At 27.5% G+C, this 15,578-nt stretch overlaps 1 protein-coding gene across 3 annotated transcripts in view; it reads right to left on the bottom strand.

The window, feature by feature from the left end:
* Positions 1 to 379: 379 nt before the first annotated feature.
* LOC145844275 (transducin-like enhancer protein 4) overlaps positions 380 to 15,578 on the bottom strand; it is a 58,801-nt gene continuing 43,602 nt past the window's right edge. For all 3 annotated transcript variants that reach the window (XM_082951694.1, XM_082951836.1, XM_082951763.1), the window contains exons 16-20: positions 13,567 to 13,694; positions 7,887 to 8,084; positions 2,799 to 2,914; positions 1,578 to 1,654; positions 380 to 828 (exon numbers count right to left, since the gene is read on the bottom strand). In XM_082951694.1, the coding sequence (XP_082807820.1) occupies positions 724 to 828; positions 1,578 to 1,654; positions 2,799 to 2,914; positions 7,887 to 8,084; positions 13,567 to 13,694 (624 nt within the window). In that variant the 3' untranslated portion in view covers positions 380 to 723. The remainder of the gene's footprint in view (positions 829 to 1,577; positions 1,655 to 2,798; positions 2,915 to 7,886; positions 8,085 to 13,566; positions 13,695 to 15,578) is intronic.

The following is a 15,578-nucleotide window of genomic DNA, read 5'->3' as shown; positions in this document are numbered from 1 at the left end:
GATTATTTAAAAAATTTCATACTTTTTAATGATAAAAACACAACACTAAATATAAAAAATGTTTTAAAAGTTCAATAATTAAAGACAGTTTTTTCACTAAAAAAACAAGTCAATAAGACATACTCAAACATTAACATCAATAAAAAAAGTTTTTAAACATTTTTCAGAAAAAAAAAAAGGAAAAAAATCAACTTTGCTTTTGTCGGATCAAAGTTTTTTATAAACATTTATATGTGAAAATGTTAAAATAATACTTTGGAAGTTTTTATAAGCAAAAGAAATTTGATAAATGTGAATAATAACCATAAACACATATAATTTGAATCATTTGAAATCTTTCTATTAAATATTTTAATTAAAAGTAAATTTTTCTGACAGAATTAAAGAGATTTGTACAAAGTATTGTCATTTAATTTCTAAATGAAAAAAAAATCACATAAATTTGCACCATTAATGTTTTGTAATTTACAAAACAACTTTCATGTATACATAAATTACATAGGAAAAAGCAATTTTATTGAGATTCTACAAAAACGAAGTATTTTTCCAAACAGTTATGAAACTAAGTAAGTGTATAATTGAACAGTTTTTCTTATAAAGTAGCTTTTTTCTCATAAATTCTCATAAAAAGCACCTTTTTCTTCACAGAAGTTCGTATAAAGTTGTTTCTTTACATAATTTCATACAAAGTTTTTAATTTTTTTTAAATTCATATAATTTTTTTCACATAATTTCATACAAAGTAGCTTTCTTATCGCCTGAACCAGTAACTACATATTTGTCATCTGGAGAAATGTCACAACTAAGTACTGATGATGTTTCTTTTGTCTATAAAAAATATTAAAATTATTATTAAATATTAGGAGAAATGTCACAACTCAGTACTGATGATGTTTCTTTTGTCTGTTTAAAATATTAAAACTATTTCTAAATATTAGGAGAAATGTCACAACTAAGTACTGATGATGTTTCTTTTGTCTAAAAAAATATAGAAGTAAATATAGTTATCTAAATACTCAATATTTAATATACAGTTTTGCTACAATTAAACGTAAAAATTATAAGAATAAAAGTGTGATTATTAAGTAATATAGGATATCAATATTTTAGAACTGTTTCAAGGAAGTAACAATAAAGTTAAAGAAATCACTCCTTGCTAAGGTTGACTGTTTGTTATAAACTATAATATTTGATTCAACTATGCAGGAGCTCTCATAAACATTTTTTATTCGTTTTATTAATCTCCTTGAAACCCTTTAATATTTGAATTTGTTTTCGACATTAAACTAATATTTTTTATAATTTTTCTTACTGTCAAAGTTAATAGCTTCAAATCTTAAATTCTTATCTATTTATAAACCTAAACTTTATAAGAACAATATATAACATGTTGATATCGATAATAACAATCAGAGAAAATTGAAACAATGAAGCACCATATATTTTTCCAACATTTAATATAGTAAAATTAATTTAATATAAATAACAACAAAACAAACTTGAAAAAGACTTGTACCATATACTTCTTCCAACATTTAATATAATAAAACTAATTTAATATAATTAACAAAACAAACTTGAAAAAGACTTGCACCATACGGAGTTTTCCAACTTTGAAGCATATTGTCTTTTCCTGTACTACAGAACCATTTACCTGAAATTAATAATAATATTGTTATTTAGATAGTATTCGTCCTTGCTATTTAATCAAAACAATTTACCTTTATATATAATACATTGTAATGATATTAACATCTCTTTTTCGTATTTTAAAGCGGATGTTGTAAACTGTCTACGCAGATTTCGTGACGTGCTTCCAGTATTAAAAACAAACATTTTTATTATTTCAAGGAGTTAATTTCATTCCGACGAGTATATATCGGCGTTTGTCTTTCAAATACGCGTTAAAGTTAGTTGCAAAGTTATTCCGCGGTATGATCTAGTTATGATTAAGTTTAACGTTTTACTTCAATTATCGAGAATCAAGAAAACGTCTACATCGCGGAGTTGATGTTAGTATTTATGTAACTTTACGATTGTTGATACTTTTTATAGATTTTATTTGTGTCGTGATTTAATAGTTTCTTTCTTCAGAACTAAGAATTATTATTGAAAATAAAGTAAATTGCATTTATTCAAAGTGTGTTTTATTCATAACTTAGGAAATAGTTTTGTAACTTATACTGTTAGTATATTATTTACTTCTCGTAAGTATAGCAGTTAGTAAGTTACTGGAGACCACGTAGTTAAGACATAAAACATAAAAATCAATAAAATAACCCCATTGGTTAAAACATTTTATTTATTATAATATTTAGAGCTCACCACTATTAGCCAACTTGAGTGATAAAACGTAATATTAGAGTAAACTCATTAAACTAAGTATGTAATACAGAGTTGCCTAACTTTTTTGGCAAATTTTCTCCAGGTTTTCATTGTTTTTAGAAAAATACACGCTTCAGGGTCTATTTATAGTTTACAATTAAGTTTGAGGTAAAATAACTTTGTTAAATAGTATAATGACATTGAAAAGATATTTTAAAGCTTCTAAAAAATGTGTTTTTTAATAGAACAATTTTTTGTTGATGACATAAAAAAAATTATCTATAAATTAGACTTTTAGTTTTAAAATCGAAATTTTACTACTTAACATGTAAATGTTTTTATAATACCAAGTTTTTCTAGGTTAGTAGAATTATTTGTTCAAAATTCCAGGTTTTTTTCAAAATTTCTCAAAATTCCAGGTTTTTGGCAACCCTGGTGATAGAATTTAATTCATTTTAGGTAATAAAACTCACCACTATTGGCGAATTTCAAAGATAACACGCAAGATTGGTGCAAATTCATTCGGTAATTCTCCACAAGGTGGGGTTGTTGTGTGTCATTCAATACTTCTATGGTGCTGTTCTCCATACTGTTATGACGTAATAATGATTTAAAAACTGTTATGACGTAATAATTATCTTTTAACACACATTAGATTTTGACACCTCAGTATTTTTTTGCATTAGTTGAACTAACACGCTTTAAGAGATGGTTTTAAATTTCTAGGAGGTTTAAATTTATTTGGTTTTGTCTGATAAAAATATCAACACAGTGGACTTATTAACAAGGTATAAATTTAGTAGTTTATAGCAAAAAACAACTTTTTAATATAAATCATCAAAACAACAACAAACTCAAAAGCACATATATACATAAACAAGCAGATTTATTTTTGTATTTAAAATTTTGTTCAAATCAACTACAAACCCAATAGCGAGCCAGTCTTGTGTGGGGCAGCAACCCAAACTGAATATCTGACTTGTGAAATCGTTTAATATAAATAAAATACAAACCCAATAGCGAGCCAGTCCTGTGTGGGGCAGCAACCCAAACTGAATATCTGACTTGTGAAATCGTTTAATATAAATAAAATACAAACCCAATAGCGAGCCAGTCTTGTGTGGCAACCCAAACTGAATATCTGACTTGTGAAATCGTTTAATATAAATCAACTACAAACCCAATAGCGAGCCAGTCTTGTGTGGGGCAGCAACCCAAACTGAATATCTGACTTGTGAAATCGTTTAATATAAATAAAATACAAACCCAATAGCGAGCCAGTCTTGTGTGGGGCAGCAACCCAAACTGAATATCTGACTTGTGAAATCGTTTAATATAAATAAAATACAAACCCAATAGCGAGCCAGTCTTGTGTGGGGCAGCAACCCAAACTGAATATCTGACTTGTGAAATCGTTTAATATAAATAAAATACAAACCCAATAGCGAGCCAGTCTTGTGTGGGGCAGCAACCCAAACTGAATATCTGACTTGTGAAATCGTTTAATATAAATAAAATACAAACCCAATAGCGAGCCAGTCTTGTGTGGGGAAGCAACCCAAACTGAATATCTGACTTGTGAAATCGTTTAATATAAATAAAATACAAACCCAATAGCGAGCCAGTCTTGTGTGGGGCAGCAACCCAAACTGAATATCTGACTTGTGAATTCGTTTAATATAAATAAAATACAAACCCAATAGCGAGCCAGTCTTGTGTAGGGCAGCAACCCAAACTGAATATCTGACTTGTGAAATCGTTTAATACAAATAAAATACAAACCCAATAGCGAGCCAGTCTTGTGTGGGGCAGCAACCCAAACTGAATATCTGACTTGTGAAATCGTTTAATATAAATAAAATACAAACCCAATAGCGAGCCAGTCTTGTGTGGGGCAGCAACCCAAACTGAATATCTGACTTGTGAAATCGTTTAATATAAATAAAATACAAACCCAATAGCGAGCCAGTCTTGTGTGGGGCAGCAACCCAAACTGAATATCTGACTTGTGAAATCGTTTAATATAAATAAAATACAAACCCAATAGCGAGCCAGTCTTGTGTGGGGCAGCAACCCAAACTGAATATCTGACTTGTGAAATCGTTTAATGTAAATAAAATACAAACCCAATAGCGAGCCAGTCTTGTGTGGGGCAGCAACCCAAACTGAATATCTGACTTGTGAAATCGTTTAATACAAATAAAATACAAACCCAATAGCGAGCCAGTCTTGTGTGGGGCAGCAACCCAAACTGAATATCTAACTTGTGAAATCGTTTAATATAAATAAAATACAAACCCAATAGCGAGCCAGTCTTGTGTGGGGCAGCAACCCAAACTGAATATCTGACTTGTGAAATCGTTTAATATAAATAAAATACAAACCCAATAGCGAGCCAGTCCTGTGTGAGGCAGCAACCCAAACTGAATATCTGACTTGTGAAATCGTTTAATATAAATAAAATACAAACCCAATAGCGAGCCAGTCTTGTGTGGGGCAGCAACCCAAACTGAATATCTGACTTGTGAAATCGTTTAATATAAATAAAATACAAACCCAATAGCGAGCCAGTCTTGTGTGGGGCAGCAAGCCAAACTGAATATCTGACTTGTGAAATCGTTTAATATAAATAAAATACAAACCCAATAGCGAGCCAGTCTTGTGTGGGGCAGCAACCCAAACTGAATATCTGACTTGTGAAATCGTTTAATATAAATAAAATACAAACCCAATAGCGAGCCAGTCTTGTGTGGGGCAGCAACCCAAACTGAATATCTGACTTGTGAAATCGTTTCATATAAATAAAATACAAACCCAATAGCGAGCCAGTCTTGTGTGGGGCAGCAACCCAAACTGAATATCTGACTTGTGAAATCGTTTAATACAAATAAAATACAAACCCAATAGCGAGCCAGTCTTGTGTGGGGCAGCAACCCAAACTGAATATCTGACTTGTGAAATCGTTTAATATAAATAAAATACAAACCCAATAGCGAGCCAGTCTTGTGTGGGGCAGCAACACAAACTGAATATCTGACTTGTGAAATCGTTTCATATAAATAAAATACAAACCCAATAGCGAGCCAGTCTTGTGTGGGGCAGCAACCCAAACTGAATATTTGACTTGTGAAATCGTTTAATATAAATAAAATACAAACCCAATAGCGAGCCAGTCCAGTGTGGGGCAGCAACCCAAACTGAATATCTGACTTGTGAAATCGTTTAATATAAATAAAATACAAACCCAATAGCGAGCCAGTCTTGTGTGGGGCAGCAACCCAAACTGAATATCTGACTTGTGAAATCGTTTAATATAAATAAAATACAAACCCAATAGCGAGCCAGTCTTGTGTGGGGCAGCAACCCAAACTGAATATCTGACTTGTGAAATCGTTTAATATAAATAAACTACAAACCCAATAGCGAGCCAGTACTGTGTGGGGCAGCAACCCAAACTGAATATCTGACTTGTGAAATCGTTTAATATAAATAAAATACAAACCCAATAGCGAGCCAGTCTTGTGTGGGGCAGCAAGCCAAACTGAATATCTGACTTGTGAAATCGTTTAATATAAATAAAATACAAACCCAATAGCGAGCCAGTCTTGTGTTGGGCAGCAACCCAAACTGAATATCTGACTTGTGAAATCGTTTAATATAAATAAAATACAAACCCAATAGCGAGCCAGTCTTGTGTGGGGCAGCAACCCAAACTGAATATCTGACTTGTGAAATCGTTTAATATAAATAAAATACAAACCCAATAGCGAGCCAGTCTTGTGTGGGGCAGCAACCCAAACTGAATATCTGACTTGTGAAATCGTTTAATATAAATAAAATACAAACCCAATAGCGAGCCAGTCTTGTGTGGGGCAGCAACCCAAACTGAATATCTGACTTGTGAAATCGTTTAATATAAATAAAATACAAACCCAATAGCGAGCCAGTCTTGTGTGGGGCAGCAACCCAAACTGAATATCTGACTTGTGAAATCGTTTAATATAAATAAAATACAAACCCAATAGCGAGCCAGTCTTGTGTGGGGCAGCAACCCAAACTGAATATCTGACTTGTGAAATCGTTTAATATAAATAAAATACAAACCCAATAGCGAGCCAGTCTTGTGTGGGGCAGCAACCCAAACTGAATATCTGACTTGTGAAATCGTTTAATACAAATAAAATACAAACCCAATAGCGAGCCAGTCTTGTGTGGGGCAGCAACCCAAACTAAATATCTGGCTTGTGAAATCGTTTAATATAAATAAAATACAAACCCAATAGCGAGCCAGTCTTGTGTGGGGCAGCAACCCAAACTGAATATCTGACTTGTGAAATCGTTTAATATAAATAAAATACAAACCCAATAGCGAGCCAGTCTTGTGTGGGGCAGCAACCCAAACTGAATATCTGACTTGTGAAATCGTTTAATATAAATAAAATACAAACCCAATAGCGAGCCAGTCTTGTGTGGGGCAGCAACCCAAACTGAATATCTGACTTGTGAAATCGTTTAATATAAATAAAATACAAACCCAATAGCGAGCCAGTCCTGTGTGGGGCAGCAACCCAAACTGAATATCTGACTTGTGAAATCGTTTAATATAAATAAAATACAAACCCAATAGCGAGCCAGTCTTGTGTGGGGCAGCAAACTGAATATCTGACTTGTGTAATCGTTTAATATAAATAAAATACAAACCCAATAGCGAGCCAGTCTTGTGTGAGGCAGCAACCCAAACTGAATATCTGACTTGTGAAATCGTTTAATATAAATAAAATACAAACCCAATAGCGAGCCAGTCTTGTGTGGGGCAGCAACCCAAACTGAATATCTGACTTGTGAAATCGTTTAATATAAATAAAATACAAACCCAATAGCGAGCCAGTCTTGTGTGGGGCAGCAACCCAAACTGAATATCTGACTTGTGAAATCGTTTAATATAAATAAAATACAAACCCAATAGCGAGCCAGTCCTGTGTGGGGCAGCAACCCAAACTGAATATCTGACTTGTGAAATCGTTTAATATAAATAAAATACAAACCCAATAGCGAGCCAGTCTTGTGTGGGGCAGCAACCCAAACTGAATATCTGACTTGTGAAATCGTTTAATATAAATAAAATACAAACCCAATAGCGAGCCAGTCTTGTGTGGGGCAGCAACCCAAACTGAATATCTGACTTGTGAAATCGTTTAATATAAATAAAATACAAACCCAATAGCGAGCCAGTCTTGTGTGGGGCAGCAACCCAAACTGAATATCTGACTTGTGAAATCGTTTAATATAAATAAAATACAAACCCAATAGCGAGCCAGTCCTGTGTGGGGCAGCAACCCAAATTGAATATCTGACTTGTGAAATCGTTTAATATAAATAAAATACAAACCCAATAGCGAGCCAGTCTTGTGTGGGGCAGCAACCCAAACTGAATATCTGACTTGTGAAATCGTTTAGTATAAATAAAATACAAACCCAATAGCGAGCCAGTCTTGTGTGGGGCAGCAACCCAAACTGAATATCTGACTTGTGAAATCGTTTAATATAAATAAAATACAAACCCAATAGCGAGCCAGTCTTGTGTGGGGCAGCAACCCAAACTGAATATCTGACTTGTGAAATCGTGCTGACATATTTGTTTGTCGTCTCCTTGAACGTTCCAACACCTGACCGTGTTGTCCAGACCTCCGGTCCACAATTTGCTTCCATCGTTTGATATGTCAATGCATGAAGCCCCGTCTGTATGACCTCTGAATTGTCTGTTGAATAAATAGTGGTTTTATTTATACTGTTTTATGCTTAGTCATTTGATTTCACATTTGATAATTGTAATAATTAATGTTTTTATTTATAGCATTTTATACTTAATCGTTGGATTTGATAATTGTTTTTATTTATACTATTTTATACTTAACTTTTTAATATAGTTAACGCTTTTCTAAAAAATATGTTTGGTCGATTGATATGTCTTTGTATGATTTTGTGTGACCTATAAATTGTCTGTTTAAAGAATAAATCTTAAGTTATTAGAATAGAGCTAGTACGAGAAATTAGCTGTTAAAAATATCAAGTTTACACAAACATTTGAACACAATTCGATCATCAGACCAAAGCTTCAAAAAAACTGAAACTTATGCTTCGTTCTTTATGTAGAATGTTCTTTATAAAGAAAAACATAAAGAACCCGAGTCTCATTTTATTGGAAGCTTGTGGTCTGATGATTGATTTTTGATCAATCCTTTATGTGAACTTAAGCTTGTCACAAAGGATACCAAAGTCTCGTTACCGATGTTTTTTTATGAAATTTTAAAATACAAATAAACTATGATGTCTTACTACACACACTTGTGATATATAATTAATACATTTATATATAATAGTTTGTGGTCTGATGATTGAATTATGATCAAACCTTTATGTGAACTTTAGCTTGCCATACGGCATACCAAAGTCTTGTCGCCAATTTTTTTTTTTTAAATTATGAAATACAAATAATCTATGATGTCTTACTACACACACTTGTGATAAGTACATTAATTTAATTTTTAGTTTTTCATCAGACTAATAAAGTAATCAGCAAGCTCTCTAAAATGCGTACAATTATAAAATTATTTTACCAGCAGCATATTGCACATGTTTATCATTAAAATAATACCTTAAAAATCTAAAAAAAATAATGAGTAACAGAGGTATATTTTTTATTAAATTATTACAATGTTAGGAACATAAGTTTTATATAATTTTGTTTGTAGAAAAACAAATAACAGGACTATATGAATATAAAAACGGGTATTAGCATTATTAATTTTTGAGTTTCGTTAAATTGTTGAAGTTAAATCTTCTTTACAAATGATACTATACACTAATAATTAAGTCTATTATAGCACTTAAAATATAAAACTTTTAACAGTTTTTGTTAAGCTAATTATATATTATATTGAACTAAGGAGAGTGCTTATTTTTTCCTCATCAAATTGCAAAACACATAATAAACCATTAATAAAAATGAAAAACAAGCAGTTTAAACTACAAACGTTTTATATCCCACAGGAAAATTTAAATAATAACAATTAAATTTGAAATTTGTTGCACCAGACAAATATTAATGTTTAATATCTACATATGTTTGCGGTATTTAATTTAATTCGTCTGTTAGTCATTAGTGTGTCTAATAAAATAAAAAACTTTCAAATTATGTATAAATCGATATCAGTATCTTTTTACATTAAAACTAAGTTTTACTTTAAATACTTATTAAATTTATTAGTCAATAGTATAACAATTTTTAAGTTTTTTATATGGAAAATATTGTTTTTTAATGTTTTGCATAAAATTAACTTGAAAAAGCATTATCATTATATGAAACTTGTCTTTAGTAGAAGTTTATTGTTTATAAAAAATTATTTTATTATTCTTTCTGCTTTTTTATTCTTTATTAAATTTTTAACAAACATTAAGAAAACTATAAATAAAAAATATTTCCTACATAAGCAACTTAATAGTTTTTAACTCAATAACAACATAACGACAATAAAGAAAAAAACAATGAAATCAATTTAGAAACAAAAGTGTAAATTCGTAATGAATTATTTCGAAAGAAGTTTTGTCGCAAGAATATTGATCTATCGACTTAAAATTGACGAGAAATTAGAAAAAACCGCAACCCTCCAAAGAGAGCTTTAGAATGAGATCAATAAACTTCGACGATAAAATAATCGATGTGTTTAACAAGTTTATAAAATTAAAACTAGTAATGAATTGTGTCAGAAACTGAAATTATTTGGTTAATTTTTTCCTGTTGAAATATTCAAAGTGTGGCAAGGTTTATGATTAGTGTTAGATGTTAGTAGATTAATATTTAATGATTGTTCTGAAACGCGAATAAATTATTCAAATTCTAGTTTGGTGAATATATTTTGAAAAAAAAAAATATTTAAATATAAGCAAGTTCTTGTTATGTATGAATTTCAAACTATTTTTTACTGGTTACAAATAAATATAAAAATTGTTTAACAGAGTGTTATAATTATTAAACCTTGATATGCTGTAACAACTAGTGTAAGTATACTTTTACATTTTTTTTTAATTTCAAAAAAAAAATCGTTAAAATGATATTAAATATTTTGTAAAATGTTAAATTTTAATTAACTTCTAATTTTATGATAAAATGGATAATATTTATAAAAAAGGTATGGAAAAGATAATTTGTATTGTGAAAACAGTAAAAGAGAAAATTAACTTATGGTAGATAACAATTAATTTTACTTTGTTTGAAACTAATCAATATATCATTATCACCCATATTAAAATATTCAATATATAAGTTCAAAACCAATGGTTTTACTTTCATTTTAATCATATTTTTTTCATTACTGATTATCATGACTAAAAACATTACTTAACACAATAAAACATATGATACTCGATAAATGAAAACATTATCAGTTTTAATTATTTTACCTTTTACATTTCCTGCTAAGATAGTAGTATAAATGTTATTAATACAAATATATTTATCAGATATTATTAATACAAATATATTTATCACATATTATTAATACAAATATATTTATCAGATCTTATTAGTACAAATATATTTATCAGATATTATTAATACAAATATATTTATCAGGTATTATTAATACAAATACATTTATCAGATATTATTAATACAAATATGTTTATATGCATACATTATTTGACATAAATACAAGAAAAACCAATATGAAATTTTCCTACTGATTTTAGTGGTAAACAAAAACAAGGTAATATATTTTCATTTGTTTATTTACATAAAAAAAAGTTCAACGGATACTTATTTTAAGAAACGCATAAAAATATTTTGAGTACAAATAGTTACTTTTTTTGCTCTAATTACTATTTTAGTAAATTTTTAATATATCTTTAAAATTCCCAAACAACAGGACAAAGAAGTTTATTCTGTAAATAAACCAAATAATAATGTGTTTTTATTTTAAATGTTTATTTATACATAAACTTTGCCTAAGATAGTTAGTTTCTTTAAACTTTTGTGTAAAAACAAACACATTCGGTTGAAATTTATTGTGTAAATTTACCTTTTTTTTCTTATGTTACCTCTTTCTAAACTTTACACTATCATATATATTAATTTTAGTAGCTTTTAAATTTTCTTTATTAATTTAAAGTTTTATATTCTTATTTTTTTAATTTTGGTCTGTGAACTTTTTTCTAATTTTGCTATTGTAATTAAAATGGGATGAAGGTAGTCTTTAAAGACCGGACAGGATTGAATTTTAGATAAACATAAATAAAAATGGTAAAAATTTACTTACCATTTTTATTTATGTTTTGCTATTGTATGTATTTTTGTATCGAAACTTTAAAATAACTTAATTTAACTTTCTATTCTATTTAGTTATTATAAAACTAAAAGATTAAAACTTTATTTTGTTTGATACTATTAAAAATCTAGTTATGCTAAGTTTATTTTAAGTTAATTTAATATTTTGAAAAACTAAATCACAATTTCTATGCAGAACTTAATATATTTAAAATATTTAAAAACAACAAAAATGTTGTAATGTAAAACTTTAAAAAATTTAGCTTGTCATATGTTTATTTTTTAACCGAAAACAAAAGTTAACAAATATTTAGGTGAATTCTTAGTAATAAATTTTAAGCATAAATATTTGTTCAGCTAACAAAACACCTTTTAACATCAAATTACGCTTTAAATTGTGTTTTTAGTTAAAATTTTTTAATAACTTTTTATAGCTTGTACATTTTAATTAATAAGTTAAATTGAAATAAATTTTTACAAAGCTTAAACTACATTTAAAAAACAATCCTTTTAACTTTTATTTTTATTTTAGATAACTATATATACCGTAAAATTTATTCAAGTTAACAAAATATCTGACGTAACTAAAAATAAATAATCAAGTTTACAAACTTTTAAAGTTAAAAAGTTTAAAGAGTATTTTTAGTAATACTGTAAGTTTACTATGTGTAAATATAAAAAATTCTTTAAAAGCTAGAAACTTAAAACAATTTTTTATATAAAAAATCTGCTGATATAATTACACAACAATTAAAAGTAAATATAAACAAGTTACTTACAGAAAAGATTTTAAAAGCTTACAAAATAAACAAAATTTAAAAAGAACTTTAGTGTTAGACTTGATGATTTTCTACAAATTTTTTAATATAAACTCTCAATCTTACATAAACTTAAAAAAATCCTACATTTTAATAAATAATTACCTTTTACGGTCAAGGTTTAGAAAATTATTTGAGATTATAGCTAATCCTGTTTGGTAGTAATTAAAAAGGGTTGTTAATAATAATTAGTGGTTTACCAATAAGTAGTTATATATATATACATATACATTTGTGGCAATATTTCGGTTTAAATTATGGGTACCTCAAAGAACATTATTGCCACAAAAATAACTAGCAATTAACTGATACATATATGTGGTTATAATTAAATTAATTTATCACCTTTGATAAAACAGCTAATTTTTATAATCTTTTTTTTTTTTTGTGTTTTTAAATGACAAATTACATGTGACAATTATAAGAATTTTCCATACTACAAAACTAATCGCTCTCTACACTGGTAACAAAAAAGCACCACAAAACCAGTTTAAGAAAAGTGTACATTTATACAATAATTCAAGTTATAAGCAATTTAATCTATGTTTAATGAATTACAACGACTGCTGGATTAAAGTATTCAACCAAGTTGGTTAACACCGGTCGATATACAGGGTTTCAAAACTTTATTAGATAAAACAACAAATATAATTACACAACCCTTAGAATATAAAGCTGTTTAATTTATTACTAATAAACTATAATGTAATGTAATTTAAATTCAAATTTTTCTGAATATAAAATATTAAACCCAGTTGCTTGACACCGATGGAAACTAACCACATAATTACACTTTTTAAGTAAAAACAAATTTTTAGTGTTAGTTTAGCTAAAAAAATACAAACTTTCAATTTTTATATCTAATTTTTTGTTTCCATCAGTAAAGACAATTTATACATAGTTTTATAATATGGTAACAAGTTCAAACTCTTACACATAAATAATTTCTAAAATGTGGACAGTAATACGGTTAAATCTTATGATTGTTTATACCACTAAGAAAAATAGTTATACATCAAATGATATACCTCTCAATTTTGTAGCGCTATTTTTACAGATTATACTCATTCAAAATAATTTATATTTTTTTTTGTTACTCACCTAACAATTTTGTGATTATGCAAATCCCAAACGGCAATGTTGCCATCTGAACAGCAACTGAAACACAATTTTGAATCTTTTGAAATCGCTAGAGCGTAGCAGGCCTGTGCTGTACATGTAAGTTCAGCCTGAAATAATAAATAATAATTAATAAATGTAAGTTCAGCCTGGAAAAAATAAATAATAATTAATAAATGTGAGTTCAGTCTGGAAATAATAAATAATAATTAATAAATGTGAGTTCAGCCTGGAAATAATAAATAATAATTAATAAATGTGAGTTCAGCCTGGAAATAATAAATAATAATTAATAAATGTAAGTTCAGCCTGGAAATAATAAATAATAATTAATAAATGTAAGTTCAGCCTGGAAATAATAAATATAATTAATAAATGTGAGTTCAACCTGGAAATAATGAATAATAATTAATAAATGTAAGTTCAGCCTGAAAATAATAAATAATAATTAACAAATTTAAGCTCAGCCTGAAAATAATAAATAATAACTAATAAATGTAAGTTCAGCCTGCAAATAATAAATAATAATTAATAAATGTAAGTTCAGCCTGGAAATAATAAATAATAATTAATAAATGTGAGTTCAGCCTGGAAATAATTAATAAAAATTAATAAATGTAAGTTCAGCCTGGAAATAATAAATAATAATTAATAAATGTGAGTTCAGCCTGGAAATATTAAATAATAATTAATAAATGTGAGTTCAGCCTGGAAATATTAAATAATAATTAATAAATGTAAGTTCAGCCTGTAAATAATAAATAATAATTAATAAATGTTAGTTCAGCCTGGAAATAATAAATAATAATTAATAAACGTAAGTTCAGCCTGAAAATAATAAATAATAATTAATAAATGTAAGTTCAGCCTGGAAATAATAAATAATAATTAATAAACGTAAGTTCAGCCTGAAAATAATAAATAATAATTAATAATGTCAGTTCAGCCTGGAAATAATAAATAATAATTAATAAATGTGAGTTCGGCCTGGAAATAATAAATAATAATTAATAAATGTAAGTTCAGCCTGGAAATAATAAATAATAATTAATAAATGTAAGTTTAGCTTGGAATTAATAAATAATAATTAATAAATGTAAGTTCAGCCTGGAAATAATAAATAATAATTAATAAATGTGAGTTCAGCCTGGAAATAATAAATAATAATTAATAAATGTAAGTTCAACCTGGAAATAATAAATAATAATTAATAAATGTAAGTTCAGCCTGGAAATAATAAATAATGAATATAATAACTAATAAATGTAAGTTCGGCCTGGAAATAATAAATAATAATTAATAAATGTGAGTTCAGCCTGGAAATAATAAATAATAATTAATAAATGTAAGTTCAGCCTGGAAATAATTAATAATAATTAATAAATGTAAGTTCAGCCTGGAAATAATAAATAATAATTAAAAAATTCAAGTTCAGTCTGGAATTAATAAATAATAATAAAGTTTTTTCTGTTAACGTAAAAAATAAAATTTAAGTTTTTCCTATTAATATAAATAATAATAAATAGATGTTATTTCCTCATTAATTTGATTGTGATATCATAAAAGAAACAAACGAAAACAACTAAAAATTAAAGTTAGCACAACACTAAAATTAAATATACATACGACTGTAATTTAATAAATCTAAATATAAATCATAAATACACATTATAGACGTTTTTTAAATATTGAGGCATATTTTTATAGTTAAAAAGTTAAAGACTGTTTTATTACCTTTTTTTAATTTAATTAAAATAACAATAATGTCTACATTCAGATATATTAAGAACTATAATGCAAAGCTTAGTTATAGGAAAACATAATGAAAATTTTACTATTAAAACATTGTTTATTAATTATAATTTCATAAATTTAATTCCTAGGTCTGTTAGCGAGAATTGTAAAATCAAAAATTAATTACATTATATTATATTAAATATAAACTTCGACCTCTTCAAGGTATTACTGGTAGCCTTTGAAAGTTTAAAAAGTTT

This window comes from Thalia democratica, chromosome 1, assembly GCF_965202585.1.
Source record: "Thalia democratica chromosome 1, ktThaDemo2.hap1.1, whole genome shotgun sequence".
NCBI classification, from domain to species: domain Eukaryota; kingdom Metazoa; phylum Chordata; class Thaliacea; order Salpida; family Salpidae; genus Thalia; species Thalia democratica.
This window is presented reverse-complemented; position numbering and strand designations above follow the sequence as displayed.